General features: G+C 28.3%; 1 protein-coding gene across 1 annotated transcript; it reads left to right on the plus strand.

Annotated features, from left to right (window-relative positions):
* The first annotated feature begins 11,821 nt into the window (after positions 1–11,821).
* Positions 11,822–15,955, plus strand: LOC112703616 (14-3-3-like protein D). Its single transcript, XM_025755163.2, has 6 exons — positions 11,822–12,064; positions 12,426–12,732; positions 13,066–13,153; positions 14,612–14,721; positions 14,801–14,949; positions 15,675–15,955. The coding sequence occupies exons 1-6, from the start codon at positions 11,989–11,991 to the stop codon at positions 15,734–15,736; spliced, it is 792 nt and encodes a 263-aa protein (XP_025610948.1). The 5' UTR covers positions 11,822–11,988; the 3' UTR covers positions 15,737–15,955.
* Positions 15,956–17,390: the final 1,435 nt, after the last annotated feature.

The raw sequence follows: 17,390 nt of genomic DNA on the forward strand, positions 1-17,390 counted from the left end.
TTTATTTATCCTAATGATCGTATATAATAGATAATATATTTAAGAATATTTTGAAAGAAACTATTAAATTTTATATAACTAAAAGTTAACTATAAAATTGAAATTAAGATGAAGTGAAATATAATAAATATACGAGGACTGAAAGTAAAATAAATAATTAAAAATAAGATAATAAAATAATTAAAAAAAATTAAAAAAATAGAAAAATAATGTATCTAGTTGATAAAAATACACGGTAAAAAAAGTTAGTATAATCAATGAATATATGAAAGACAAAAATTAAGATATATTTTTGTTAAAAAATTAAAAAAAACATTATGAAAAATAACCTATTAGTTAATCAAGTTTTATAAAAATATTATTAAAAAAAAATAAAATATTAGTAAATAAAATATAACTCTTTTAAGAACTATTAATCAAAATACATAAAAGTATATTTTGATTCATAGATATAGAAAATAATAAGAGAATGATTTAAATTAAATTCATTTATTTTATTTTTTATTTATTATTTATTAAATAATTTAATATTTATTTAATTTTAGTCACATCATATAATATAATTGATTAGTTATAATTAATGTTGTTCACCCTAATAGTATAATTGAAACATATTAAAACTCTAAAGGTAAAATTAAAATTAAATATTAAGAATAAAATTAAAATAAAGTTGCATTTGCTATCTTGTAAATCTTTTTTAATAAAAATCTCATTTATACATTTTCAAATACATCACTTTAATACAATGATAATTTTATTAAAAATAAAAATTATAATAAATATCTCATATATTTGTTAAAAAATTATATATAAATATTTTTTTGAAACATATCACTTTTATTATATAAAAATAACTTAAATATCTTTAAATGTGATTATGATAATTATTAAGTATTATATTTTTTTACTAATTTATATTTAATAATTTACTTCTAACTTTTAATTATAATAAAAATATAAGATATGATGTAAAAGAAGTTAAAGCGACATTAATTTTTTACTAACAAAAAATATATTTTTTATTTATAGATATGTATCTATTTTTTTAAATTATACATTTTAATTTATATAAATTAATGACAATTAAACGTACAAAAAAATACTAATTAATAAAGAAATAAAATTTAAGATAAACATGTCCTGAACAAATTGAAATAAAATAAAGACTTTTAATTATGATTATTAATTATAATCACATATATTTACTTCAAGATTTATACTTCAAAAACTCAGTATATTAATATTTTATATTTTTATGTCTCAATTTTAGACTATCACAAACATTAGTTACTCTCCAATAATGACAATACTTTTAAAAAATAAACATAATTAAATGATCTTAAAATTATATAATAATTTTTAAAATAAAAAAAAATATACAATTACCTAAAATATAATATTTGTATAGTAACTGAAATTTAATTGTCAATATAAAAGTAACATATAATATCATTTTGTAATCAAATAAGTGTTTAATCAAAGAATTGAATACTTATATAATAATATGACAAAATAAATTAAAGTTTGAATTTAACAATGGCAAGCACTCAAGTTTAAATTTTCATACATTAATTTATTTTTGATAAAGTGAATTGTGCAATAAAAAAATTTATAAAAAAATTCATATATTAAAATAGAAAATAATTTATTTATAAATACAAAATTAAAAAAATTATTCTTAAAAGTTGAATATGCAGGTAAAAAAATAAATTATAATTTGTAAAAATTATCTCTAAAATTTATTACAATAAATAATAAAACTGTAAAAGTCATGTATCTATATAAATTAAATTATATTAAATTATGATATATCTAGATATTTAATCAATCTAATTAATTAGTTTGTAACTGATTTGATTTAATAATTTAAAAAAAATTGAATAACCATTTTTAGAAATATACCAATCTAAATAATATACATTAAAAATAAGAAAAATATAACTAAATTATATAATACAATATTCTATTCCTAAAAATTTGTTTTAGAGCAGATTTGATACCAAAATATTTATCATCATCTGTGGTATAATCTAATTTCACATTTAAACGTTATTTTTATAAAAAAATCGTATTATTTATATTGAAAAAAATATTTACTCACTATTATAATTTAAATAGAATATAAAATATATATTAAACAAATTTTTTTAATAATTACTCGGTCACAAATATTCATCAAGAACATAAGATTTAAGAGTATACAAAGCAAATATAATACCTACAACTTTTACACTACCACGATAAGATGATTATCATAAATCTTTTTAGCATAAATTAAACAGAACAACATATAATAATAAAGAAACAATCAAATCTAAAAAAGTTATAGAACACCTATCATACACTACAATTGTTAGTATTGAGGAAGCTTTAACCATTTGTTCTTTTATTAGCTGTCTTTTTATCTACTCTGCATTTTATCTACGAATATGTTAAGAATTAAACTTAATCTTCAACCTTTTAAAATTCCATATATTCTTGTGAAACACAATATTATTATGTCTTCTTTTTTATAGAAACTATTGAATGGAAGAACCGTTGGTAAAAAGATGAGGTTCTCTTATAATATGTATAATTGTTTATGATAATAAATTAAAAATAAATAGCATGAAATAATATTGTCTATATTTAAGTTAATTTTAATCTTTTTTAATAACTAGATTTGTCATAACCTAATTGATAAATAATGACAGTTAATACGGATTAGATATGTTTTGAGTATGTTATACATTTTACAATTTTGTACGAAATAATATTAGTTTTAATTTGTATATTTATTATTGGGTATTAAAAATAAAAAGTATTTGTATTGTTAGTATTTTTTAAATTTTCATCAACTCGGACTGTGATTGCCTAAAAGATCATCTATCTCGTTGGAAATAAATGTAATCCAATCAATTTTCATCTGATAGTGCTATACATTCGCATAATCATAGGAGAATTAACTTTAGCGAAATAACAATATGGTATTTAGTTACTACATGAGTATTTTTATATATAGAATTATCAATCAATTATGTATGACTTCTGATAAAAATAATACAACATGAATATTGTTTGTTATGTAAAAGATAACATATTGACAAAGAAAATTAATTATAATGGGTATATTCATTTTAAAAAATATTTTTCTATGTAATACTATAAAAAATATTATGGTGACCCTGAATTATTAGAGGTTCAACTTCTATCAATAGTGCCTAAATTGAGACATTTTTATACTATAATATTTATTAAACAAACAATTAATGAAACACCCATCCATACCTTCTCATTTTGAGTATATTTATACATAAAAAAAGTTAAAACAACAAAAGTAATAAAAATGATGATTTTTATAATTTTGTATAACTATCTATATATAGAAGACCATGATTATCTAACAAAATTAATTTTATTTATTGCATTCAATTTAAATAATTAAAAAATCATCTTATTTTAGTTTGGTCCTTAATTCACATTATTTAAATTTAGCTCAATAAATATGATTTGATTTGATTTAATTATTAGTAAAAAATTATCTCGAGAGCCTATTTTATTCATAGATTTATTATTTTAATAAATAATAAATTTAAAAAATAAATTAAAAATACTAATAGAACATTAAAAGAAATAAATTAAAAAATACTACCAAATTAAATCGATATAAATTATAATAAATTATGTGATATTTAAATATCTAATCAAATTAATTAGTTAATATAGTTAATTTATCATAATAAATTATATTTAATGTTAAAAGAAACAAATTGCTAAACACTTTCATAAGCATGTCACGTCAATTCCATCGTTAAGTGTAAAAACCTAATTTTTATATAATAGAATAGATAATAAATAGAATATATGAAAATATGATATGTGACATATTTTAATTATGAAATTGGTATTATATAATAGATTTTTTCTAAATTCTTATTACTTGTTCGTTGCTAATTTTTACGTAATCACTTAATAATTTTCGCCTATAAAACTATCAATTACCTAATATTATGAATTTAATTAATAAAAATGATGATATTAATATTTTTTCATAAGTCTTGTTATTATTTATAATTAGAAAATAGCCATAAATAAATTTATTTCCTTAATGAATGTTAATTTTGTTGTCAAAATTTATATTACCTTTAAAATTTTAGCGTAATTGAGTCTAATTTCTACATTTTGAAATGAATTTACCCAAAAAAATTAATATGTAAATCACATTATTATTACAAAATTACTTTTTTAATATAATTAGTGGTGCTTATTTGAACCATTAAATTTAGCTTCTAATGATATTAAAGTCAACCTATTTTATTATCTTGTACCTTCAAAAAATTTATACGACTGACATAAAAATATAACAATTAAAAAAATCATTACAATGGGTATATTCATTTTAATAAATATTCTTTTATCTAATACTATAAAAAATACATTGGCCACTTTGAATTGCTACCGGCCAACTTCTATGTACAGTAGTAGAATGTTTAAATTGAGATATATTCATCAAATAAACAATCAATAAAACACTCATCCGTACTTTCTCATTTTGGATACATTTATATATAAAATAAAGTATACATAAAGAAAAAAAAAAAGAAGAAATGAAGAAATGAAATAAAAAAAATTATGATTCTTATAATTTTGAGTGACCATCTATATATAGTAGATCAGACAACCATGATTATCTAATAAAATTAATTTATATTTATTACACTCAACTTGAATAAGTAAGAAATTATCTTATTTTAATTTAGTTCTTAATTTACATGATTTGAATTTAGCTCAATATATATGATTTGATTTGATTTGATTTAATTATTAGTTAAAAATATCTCAGTTGTCTATTTTATTCATAAATTTATTATTTTAATGACTAATAAATTAATCAAATTAATTAATTAGTACACACAATAAAATTGGTTAATACATTAAAAGAAATAAATTAAAAAATAATATCAAAAAATTAAAATAAATAAATTAGGAAATACTACCAAATCAAATTGATATAAATTATATGATATTTAAAAATCTAATCAAATCAATTAATTGATATAGTTAGTTTATCGTAATAACTTGTATTTAATACGTTAAAAGAAATAAATCGAAAAACATTCTCAAAAACATGCCATGTCAGCTCCATCATTAAGTACAGAAATCCGACGTTTATATAATAGAATAGACAATACATAAGCAATAAAACAAATATTTTTTTCTCCATTTACATTATAATATAAACTCTTTCAAGATCGGATTCGATGGTCCCAAAATATTTGGACCATTAAATGGTTCCATAACAAAACATGTTTTTAAAGTTTTTTAATAACTGTTAAATAGACTTTATTTAATTTTAATTATAAATTAATCTTTTATATATTATTTAATTATAAAATCTATTTTTTATTTTATAAATTATTATTTTATCATTCATCTATCATGATTATTAATAATAAAAGACTAAAATAATAACAAATTAGATCTTCCATTAATCGTAATAAACATTTTGCAATCTTAATCGATCATAATTTTATCATTGATCCGTTACATACATATTGGATTGGAAAAATCGTGTTTATTAAAAATTCAATCGATTGAAATTCAGGTTTCATAAACTTCAATCAATTGGAATTGATACACAATCGATTGAATTTTACATGGCATGTGATTTTTTTATTCAATCGGTTGATCGTATTACCCAATCGATTGAAATCATCAAAACAATTTGAGAAATAACGGTAATAAACCAGATTTAACAAGATTTTTTTCATTATAAATTAAAAAAACCGTTATTTTTTCAATAAAAATAAGACTTATTCACGTGTACTCTTGTGTACTTCTATATATTCTGGAGACGATGATAATAGTTGTCATTGTCTATTGTAAAGCTTAAATAATTTGAGTTAGCCATTTTTTTTAGAATTTGAAGTGAAGTTCGCCTTGCTCTGCATACAAAAAATTCGTATTTGAAAAATTAAAGTTAAAAATTTGGGTTTTGAAAAATAATATTTTTTTATTTTATTTCAGAAAAAAATCCATTACTAAAATATTAAAAAAATTTCATTACACAATCAATTTCATGAATAAAGAATCGAAACAAAGAATTGCAAAATTAGAAATTATATTCACTAATCTCGATTTTGTAATCAAAATAATGGATTATTTTCTAAACAATACAGTAAAAAAATTGATGGGATCTCTATCGCCAACTGTGATTATCAATTAATGATGAACAAATATTGAATATTAAAGAGATGAATAAACAATGAAAAAAATTGGATATTAAATAGATGGATAAACAATGAACAAAAATAATGAAAAAATTGATAATCAATCAGATTGATAAAACGATTCTAATGGTAGGATTGAGTAATTGTTGATAGATTATTCACAATTTATAATCTTAATATTAAAGAAAAGATACGATTAGAGTATCTAAATCAAAATAAAAACTTAAAAATTGAAGATAAAATTTTAAAGATAAGATAGATGAATAATAAAATAATAATTTATAATCACGAGCAAAAAAATTTAGAGAAGCGTAACATATAACGCATTGTACAATTCGATCGATTGAATTGTGAAAATCTATATTGCTTTGAAGACTTAAATCGATTGGTAATATGACCAATAGATTGAATAAGAAAAACCCCACATGCCTTGCAAAATTCAATTGATTATGTATCAATTCCAATCGATTGAAGTTTGGAAAACCTGAATTTCAATCGATTGATTTGTGTATCTAATCGATTGAATTTCTAACAAACACTATTTTTCGCAAAATATTTATTACAATTAATAGAAGATTTAATTTGTTATTGTTTTAATTTTTCATTATTAACAAGCATGATAGATGAATGATAAAATAATAATTTATAAAATAAAAAATAGATTTTATAAGCAAAAACTGCACCTGAAAATCTGCAGAAAAGTGTTAGTGCAAAGTTCAAAACTAGTAGGTAATTAATTAAGTGCAACAATAGTTTGAAGTATTACAATCATCCAACAAAAACATAAAGTAGTTCAAAAAGAAATGACAATAGTTTTCATGAGACAAAAGTTAGCAGATAGCAGCAGCAACATGAGACAAAACTAGACATCTGAACCATCTTCCTCAGTATCAGCTTCTTCTTCAGCTTCAATGGCAGCATTTTCATCCTTTTGAAGATTATCAATGAACTTCATGAAGACAGCCACTCTGTCTCTTGATTTTCAAAAGAAGCTCTCATGCTTGCTTGCCAACTTCCTTTGTTCCTTACTCATGGCAATCATATGATTGGATTGGGAGACAAATTCTTGGACCACATTTCGAACAACATTAAACAGAGCAGATTTTTGTCCAGTGGAGATGGAAGTGCCCTCAGTGGAAGGAGGAAGAGAATCCTCAGGAATGAACTCATCATCTTCATCATCTAGAACCACCCTTTCAGAGCGAGTAGGTCCTTTATGCTGTTTCACTGAACCACATCCCTTTAGGTATGAATGTCTATTTTTATAATACTTATTGGACAAGTCAACACCAAAATGCTCAAAAATACAAGCTAGAAACATTTCATAAGGAAGAGCTTTATTTTTCTCACTTCTAACAGAATCAAACATGTATCTTACCATCAAATAAGCAAAAGAGATTTCTGTTTTAGTGAGAAGGGCATACAAAATAAGAGTGTCAATGTAAGATACCCTTTGGTATGAACCACTTTGAAGAAGGACGATATGATTTACTATTCGGTGCAACTGAGCATGTTCATAACCCAGGGCTTTGTGAGTAGGGGTGATGCTATCAATCAGAGAAACATGTTCACAAATATGAGCCAGAGCATTATTGAAAGAGATACCAACTCCTTCATCCCACTTAACAGAAGTATATGCACAAGCCCCAACATCAGTGTATTTCAATAAATCACTGATTGTTTCATTCTTTAGCACAATGTCTCGACCCTTGACATAAGAATGAACACTGCCCTCATGATATGTCATGTTAGCATAAAACTCTTTGACTAAAAGTGGGTACACTGGTTTTTTTATGTTAAAAAGGTGATTCCAGTCCAGAAATTCCAAATTTTCAACAAACAAAAAACTTTTTTTTTTCAAATTTGGTAAATCAGCAAGAAAAGAGGGACACAGGGTACGGTACTTAATAACTCCTTCATAAAAATCATTATTCATGGTAGACTTAAATCTGTAAGGGTTATAGTCTAAGTGAGAGGTCATAAAGTGTGATTTGTGTGCAAAAGGATCAATGTCTTGTTCTCTAACAGATTTAAGATGGATACGAAGTTTACCTCTCTTAGAACAAGTAGGAACAAACCTTGTCTTAGGTTGAGTGGGCTCAGAAGTAGGTTCGGCAGCAGCTGGGTATTTTCCTTTTGAGGTGCTTGGCTTCGATGAACTGAATTTTGAAGAAGGTTCCTTCGGTGGTGGCGTCTGCTTGGTAGAGGATGGAAACCTCGAAGGGATTTTAGTGCGAGCCATGGGATCTGAGTGAGGAGGTGAGATAGGAGGAGAAGGAGAGGGAGTGAAGGTTCGGTTTTGAGAGAGAGTGGAAGGTTTTTGTTTTGCAGGAAGCTTGAAGATCTTTTCACGAGAAAGCTTTTGTGGAACAGTTTTCTTTCTCATTTGGTTGGTTTCTGGTTTTGAATAAAGAGAAGCAACAAAGGTAGTGGGAGAAACCGAAGAGTTTGAGGAGGAGTTATGACGGGAGAAGAAGAAGTGTTAGTAAACGCACCAAATTTTTTTTATTAAAACATGCAACTACATTATCTCTGATTTAGTTTTGAAAGGACTTGACATCACAAAAAGAAAGATTTGATTTTATTAAAAAAATAAAATAGAAAGTAATTTTTAAATTTGAAACCTTTTAACTGAAGGACAAAAAGGAATTAAATAAAACTTAATAAAAATAAATTAAGATACAACAAATAAATGGATCATGTAACACTCATATTGGGCCCAGAGGTGGTTTGGTTTAAGGAAACATATTGGACCACCCAGATTTTGAAATTTAAGGTTGGTCCAGATGATTCAGCATGTGCAGTGAAGCCCAGAAAGATCCATTTAGAGATGATTCTTCATATGTTCAGAATTATCTCATATCTATTTATGAGACAAAAACTCCAACAAACACATTAGTAACTTTGAAACAATGAATCATAACTTAAAATTCCTAGACTAGTCCTGAGCATGCAAAATCTGTCCTCAACTAATAGTTTAGTGAAAATATCAGCTAATTGCTCTTTTGATTTAACAAATTAAATGCTAATATCCCCTTTTTGAACATGTTCTCTTATTGAGTGAAATCTCACTTCAATGTTTAGTCCTAGAGTGTAAAACTGGATTCTTTGAAATATTAATGGCACTCATATTATCACACAACAACGGAATATTTTCAGCAATTAATTTATAATCAGCAAGCTGTATTTTTAATCATATAAGCTGAGAACAAAAAGAAGAAGCAGCTATATACTCAGCTTCTGCAGTGGATAAAGCCACTGTTGACTGCTTCTTACTTGACCAAACATTCAAGGACTTTCCAAGGAAACAATATAATCCTGATGTGCTCATTGTATCAACTCTATCATCAGCAAAGTCTGCATTACAGTAACCAACTGCAAAAAAATCATCAATCTTAGGATACCATAGACCAAAATTGGATGTGCCATGAACATATCTAATGATCTTCTTAACTATAGAAAGATGAGACTCTTTTGGTTTTGATTGAAATCTTGAACACATTCCAACACTTTGCACAATATCAGGTCTAGAGGAAATTAAATACATAAGAGAGCCAATCATTCCTCTATACCTAATCTCATCTACATCTTTCTTAGTTTCTTCCTTTTCTAATTTTGAATTAGGGTGCATGGGAGTTCCCATGAGTTTGTCCTTTTCTATACCAAATTTCTTAACTATTTCCTTGGCATACTTCTCTTGATGAATAAAAATATCATTTTCAGTTTGGTTAATTTGAAGCCCAAGAAAAAAAATTAAGTTCACCCATCATACTCATGTCAAATTCACTTGTCATGAGTTTTCCAAATTCAGTATAAAGGGATTCATTGGCTAATCCAAAAATAATGTTATCAATATAGATTTGGACTAGAATGAAAGAATCATTAGAATTCTTGATAAATAGAGTAGTGTCTGTGGTGCCTTTTTGAAAACTATTTTTCAAAAGAAAAGAGCTAAGTCTCGCATACCAAGTTCTAGGAGATTGTCTTAAACCATAGAGAGCTTTTGATAATTTAAAAACATGGTTAGAAAATTCTTTATTTTCAAAACCAGGTGGCTGCTCCACATACACTTCTCTATCTATCACACCATTTAAGAATACACATTTCACATCCATTTGACATAATTTAAAACCACAAAAAACAGCATAAGCTAAAAGAAGTTTTATGGCTTCCATTCGGGCAACAGGGGCAAAGGATTTATCAAAGTCTATTCCTTCTTCTTGGTCATATCCTTGTGCCACTAGCCTTGCTTTGTTTCTTGCAATGTTACCATCCTCTCCTAGCTTGTTCCAAAATATTCACTTAGTGCTGGTCCCTTTCTTTCCATTTGGCCTTGGAACCAATGTCCAAACTTAGTTCTTCTCAAACTCATGAAGCTCATCCTCCATTTCCTTTATCCAAAAAGGGTCATCAAGGGCTTATTTGACATTCTGAGGCTCCATTTGAGAGAGAAGAGCAATGTTTGATTCTTCACTTGCCTTTCTAGTTGAAAACCGAGTTTTAATACCATGAGAGACGTCCCCAATGACAAATTTATCAGGATAATTCTTCAAAAATCTCCATTCACGAAGTCTGGTGGGCTTGGAGGCAGATTCAATCACCAAGAAATTCAGGAAACTGTTGGTTTCAGAATTTCCTTCAGATTCATGAGACAAAACGGAATTGGGCTGCTGTTTTGACAGCCCACCAGCTTTGGTTTTATTTTCTATCCTATTGGGCTGCTGTTTTTTTTTTCTTTGGCCTGCAACACTTATCAAATTCAATTAAAGACTAATTGGGTATTTAACCTACTAAAAATAATGTTTGTTATCATCAAATTAATTTAGTTAATTTCTTAACTTAATAGATGTCCAACAGATTCGCTCAAGTGACAATCTGAGAGGTTTATTTACAAAGTCACTTCTAAAATCCTCTTTTGAAAGATTGGTACATGAAATTCGGATGCGCCGATTTCGATACATTAAATGATGTCGACAAAAGGGGAAGACTGTACTCTTTTTTCCTTGGTCATGTTTTTTTTTCCATTGGATTTTTCTTGACAAGGTTTTTAATGAGGCAATTCCCGTCACAAAGGGTTTTGTACTCTTTTTCCTTCACTAAAAATTTTTTTCATTGAATTTTTCTTTAGTAAGGTTTTAACGAGACATAATCCTAAATGGTTATTCAAGGGAAGTGTTGTGATAAAAATGAAATAGATGACCATAGACGACTCATCTTTTTCATACTGAAATGCTATATTACCAAAATCCTTATATTTAATAAAAGTGAAAAAAAAGCCTTCATACATATATAAATAAAGATACTATCTAAAGCAATACACAAGCAATAAAACAAATATTTTTCTCTCTCTTTACATTATAATATCTTTGTCTTTCTGCGATTTTAACTTAAAATAATTATAATATTAATAAATATAAAAATTACTTCTGTTATAGTAAAATAAGAGTATTGATGAACCATAATACTATAATCTTATATTTATATTTTTTTATTTTATATTTATTACCTCTTTTTTATTATTTACGTCATTTTAATTTCTTTATCCCTGTGTCACCGTTAATAGCCGGTCACCTATAAATTCTCGAATCCTGAAAACCGTATCAACCGTTTCCCTTCCACTTGTAACTTCTTGAGTTTGGTCCCCCCTCTCTCTCAACTCTTGTTTCCTTGTTCTTTTGTCTCTTTCTCTCTCTCTGTCTCAAGTCTCACTACACTGTGAGCAGAGTGAGATAGTGGAACCAGAGAGAACAACAGGTTCAGGCTCAGATCAACAACAACAATGGCTTCCTCTTCCAAGGACCGTGAGAACTTCGTCTATATAGCTAAGCTAGCCGAGCAAGCTGAACGCTATGATGGTTCTCTACTTCTCTCTTTCTCTCTCTCTCTCTCTCTCTCTCTCTCTGTGGACACTGTTTCAGATTCTTCCATTTTATGCTTCATTGCACTTTCATTCATTTCTTCAGCACTTTCCAAAACTACCCACTTTCTCTTTTTTTTTTCCCTTCAAGGACTCCTTTTATCTGATAAAGTTTGTCTTTGCAAAAAAAAGTTCACTTTTTTTTTAATTTTCTTCGCACCCATATGCATTAATTACGCTCATACTTCACTTTTTACATGCCCACATAGTCATTTATGCAAAAGCCACAAAAAAGAACAAAAATTTGGAATCTTTTTCAAAGTTTGTCCAATGTGTGCAACATGGGGTTGGTGATGCAGAAATGGTGGAGGCCATGAAGAAGGTAGCGAAGCTTGACGTTGAGCTGAGTGTGGAAGAGAGGAACCTGTTCTCTGTTGGGTACAAGAACGTGGTGGGTTCAAGGAGGGCTTCATGGAGGATCCTGTCAAAGATAGAGCAGAAGGAAGAGTCAAGGGGCAATGAGGTAAATGCAAAGCGCATAAGGGAATACATGCACAAGGTGGAGTTGGAGCTCTCCAAAATTTGCAGTGACATTATGATTGTCTTAGATGAGCATCTTATCCCATCCACTAATGTTGCTGAGTCCACTGTTTTTTACTATAAAATGTAATGTAATGCCTTCTTTTTAGTGTGTGTGTAAAATTTTTTGGCTAGTTTTCGTGTATGTTTGCTTATTAGTTTGTGATATCAATCCATGCCTCTAGAATTGATTCTGTCAGAAGTGAAAATATTTTATTTTATGTGGGAACCACTTTTTAGAGGAGCTAACAAAGTAAATCACTTTACATCAAAATTGAAATTTTAACTAAATTGGTTCTGCCAAAACTTCTACTTAAGCAGAATTGTTTGTGGTGGAGTGGTTTTTTAAGTTGTTATGTTTCGTTATGTGTTAGATTATGGCAGTTTATGTACTGTTTTTGAGTTTTGGATTTGATGCAGGAAAGGAGACTACTATCGGTATTTAGCGGAATTTAAAGATGGTGATGAGAAAAAAGAGGTGGCAGATCAGTCACTTAAAGCATATGAGGTATTCTATTCACTTAATTAGGTTGGAATGAATTTTCGAATTTCCTTTTTTAGCACAAGATGTAAAATTGTAAATGATGTTTATTAGAATATGAGTTGAAGGCAAAGCTTCATAGTCCTGAATTTATCAGAAAAATTGTCATCCTTTCACAGCTTTGTGTTAGAAGGTTAGAGAGATATGATTTCATTTGGAAATGGATTTCCTCATCTGAAAAGTTCAGATGATTTTATCATCCCATACTTGGACTCCTCATTAATGGTTAATAGTGAACATCAAAATAGGACCAAGTCATGTGAAATCTTCACGAGAGGATCCATTTCCGATTCATCCGCATTTTGGCTCATAAGATCCTGCCACTTGGGATTACCTTGTACACCATGCTTTAATTAAGGCTTGAGTTTATCTCAATGTTTTTGTGTTTATATTGAAATATTGAATTAGGTATGATGTAATTGGCGTATGATATGAATTAATCCTCTGCAAATTTGAAGTTACTTTCAACGTTTTTATTGATCTATGCTATTTGCCTCACTAAGGAACTCCACACATTTGTTTATTTAACTTTGCAACTAGTACTGAATTCACTTTTCTTTATGCATTATGAGGGTGTGGTCCATATGTTAATCTTTCATAATTTTCTCAAGTTGTTTGGCTGTTATGGAACTGACGCTGCCCCCTCCCCGAACAACAGCAAGAGTCAAGAGATTCTTTTGTTTCTCCCCAATGAACCTTTTGCTTAGCTAGTTGATATCTTCCAGACCGAAGTAGGACTTCACATGATACAGAAAGCTATTTGCAGTCTCAGAAAATCAAGCTCCGATTATACTGATGGAATGAGTAAACTACCTCTGTTTGGGAGGCAGATTAGGTGTGAGAGACGTGATAGTTTCTGTGCCAAGTTTTCATATTTTTATGCTAATGGAAATTAATCTTCAATCCAGAAATTTTCAGGTAGAGAGTTGGCAAACATTATCAGTGGTTCACCACTATGTTTCTAACTACCTAAGTAGAATCACTTGTAACATTATCAAACATACACATTAGAAGCTCATTTTCCTCTACATCAACCTTGATTATACTTTCAATTCCCCATTCATATTTTTTGCTTATTGGAGAAGGTTGGATGTTCTTCATTTTCCTTATGCTTAAGTTTGATCTGTTAAATTGAGTGCACTGTGCCACCCTAGGATTTGCAGTTAACAGTTATAAGTTAATTTAGTATTTGGGTATATTTCTTAAATCTGTATTGGTTGGAAATATTTGCAAGTCCATTCATCAGGCTTACTTCTTGTCATAATTGTTGGAGTTTGCACCAGCTTTTCATTACATGCTATGTTTGTCTGGGTTCTTTTCTTGCTCCAAACAAGGTCGTATTTCAAATTATTCGTGAATAACGGAGAAAGCTTCACAACTTTCAGCACTGAAGACTGAAACTATTGAGTTAACGATTATTTGCAGGCAGCTGCTACAACTGCCGAGAGTGAATTACCACCTACGCATCCTATCCGACTGGGTCTAATTCTAAATTTCTCAGTGTTTTATTATGAGATAATGAATTCACCTGAAAGGTATAGTGAAATTGCTCTGCTTATGAGAACAAACAAAAGTAGTGGCAGATTCTTATGTTGTCTATCTTTGTTTCTCCAGGGCATGCCACCTTGCGAAACAAGCCTTTGATGATGCTGTTTCGGAGCTGGATTCCCTGAATGAGGACTCTTACAAGGACAGTACCTTGATCATGCAACTTTTAAGAGACAACCTTACTTTGTGGACTTCTGATATCCCAGAAGATGGTGGTAAGACATATCCTTATACATACATAGGACTGTAGGAGTTGTGTTATTTGTGCCGATTCTTATCTTGTACATTGAGCTGACATACACCCTTATATGTCGGTCCCGTACCCCAATTAATGGTGGAAGAGTGTGTGTTGGCTTCATATACCAGGCAAAATGAGTGCGCAAAAGATTTCTCGATACATAGCCGTAACACAGTTTCCATTCATTTACAATGTTTTGCACTACCTGTCTTTTGAGATGCAAAGGACATCTAGATTCCTAACATTGCTAAACCTATTAAATTTATATCACTTCTTGCATCATATCTGAAAATCTTTTAATTAGAAGGTAGAATCTAGTTTTGGCCTTTATCGACATTTTCAAATAAGGCCTTTTCCTTCTGAGGCTCCAGTTAGGAGAGTCAAGAGTGGATCTGGGGGAGGGTAGTCTTCTAGGTAGAGGTAGAGAGATATCCAAGAAAACTTTAGAGGAAATTATTAAAAGAGATATAAATGTGAATGATTTAAACCCATATATGATTTATGAATATGATAAAACATTTAGACATCATTTGTTTCATGTAACCAACCCCATCTATTGAGACAATGCTTAAAGAGTGATGCTGCTTTCAATACTTATTTATGTGGCCTTGATAACTTTTATTTTAAGCCTTTGAAGCATAAACTTTTATCAGTGCTTAATTATAGTTACTTTGTCATAACTTTTTAAACTTGCATTTTCAGATGATGAAAAGTTGGAAAGCACAGCCAAGGGTGGTCAAGCAGAAGATGAGGTTGGCCGCTAAATAGTTTGTTCTTGTCAACTTTGGGTGATGCACCTCACAAACATTCATTGAGTTAATTGTTATTTTAGCTTGAGAGAACATTTGAATCATTGTTATTGTTGGCTATTAGTCTTCTTAAGTTTCTGCAACAAACAACACTATTGATTTGGAACACATTATGATTCCACTTTTTTTTTCTGCTGTTATAAATTAAATTGGTTGATAGTTGATACCACCAAAGATTAGCCCTTGAAAAATTTTATCATGATGAGCCTGTCCTAATATTCAGATAGGTAATAGTTAGACTATTAGAGCCTGTCCTAATTTGTGCAAGACAGTATTAACGTAGTGAAAAAAAATTATTTTTTAAGTTAAAAAGAAGAGTGGTGCAAGAAAAGGATTTTGAATAAACAAAAAAGAAAAGTATAACAAAATTTAAGTTTAGTGCATTACAATAGGCTACTAAGAAAAACGTTATAAATCAACTTGAATTGGTCTAGTAGTTAGTTCATTAGTCTGTTTTAACAAGTGTTGGGAGTTTGAATCTTATCTTGTGTATTAGTCTGTTTTAACAAGTGTTGGGAGTTTGAATCTTATCTTGTGTATGTACAGTGAAAAATCAAGAAGAAAAAAAAGAAAGCTATAATCATATTTAATCACTGTGATAAAGCTTTTGCTGCTAGATTTCTTTTTTTTTTTTTTCTAAAGCTTTTGCTGCTAGATTTCTTTTTTTTTCTAATTGATTTTCTATGTATGAAATTTTTTTTGTTAAAATCACAATAGAGCCTCTTTCTTTTAAAAATATTTATTTTTTTCTCGCACTCATAATGTTTCAAGTTGTAGAACCCAACAGAAGTGAAAACATGGGGAAAAAAAAAAACTTAAGTTGGTAATAAACCTGAAAAGTACAAGCCATATTTTAGAAATATCAAGGCCAACGAAGAAAGTGTGCAAATTTCATAGTTAATAAAAGGGCCAAATGATAAATCAGAAATTAACAATCCAGAAAAGTCTCCAATATATACGTGGTAGGCAAGGAAACTGTTGAAATTTGAAACCTCTTTCTGAGAAAATGTCTTTGTAATAGAAATCATGATATTTATTTATACTATATCATTCCTAGGATCTTAGGTGAAATTAGCTCACCCCATATAGCAAAAATTCATTATTAGTGAAAAATTAGGCCACCTCATATTCCATTTTGATCAAAATAATGTCCAATAGTTACCAAAATAGTGTTAGAATTTGGTTGAATTAGTCCCACAATGTTTAGGATAGCAAATGGAGTGGGTGACCTAGACTATAAATATGAGGCTAAGTTCTCCATATTTTTTGCACCAGCCGGAAACACTTAAAGCTTGTATCTGACTTTTTTTTCCTCTATACTCTTTGATTAGAGAGTGTTGTGAGGTGTAGTTAAATATTTGCTTTGAGAGAGTGTGGGTTTGCTTTGAGAGAGCGTGGGTGTATTGGGGTGCCGGTGTTAGAGAGAAAGAAGTCTATGTGTTGTAACAATTTTCACATAATGATATTCTCTGGTTGTCATTTGACAACGGCCGTGGTTTTTTCTTCAATAATTGGACTTTCCATGTTAAATTCTTGTATTGTGATTGTGTCTATTTTATTTCTCTGTCAAAGGTATTTTCTCAAGGGGAAATGGTGTATTATTCCCAAC

This window comes from Arachis hypogaea, chromosome 7 (assembly GCF_003086295.3).
Source record: "Arachis hypogaea cultivar Tifrunner chromosome 7, arahy.Tifrunner.gnm2.J5K5, whole genome shotgun sequence".
NCBI classification, from domain to species: domain Eukaryota; kingdom Viridiplantae; phylum Streptophyta; class Magnoliopsida; order Fabales; family Fabaceae; genus Arachis; species Arachis hypogaea.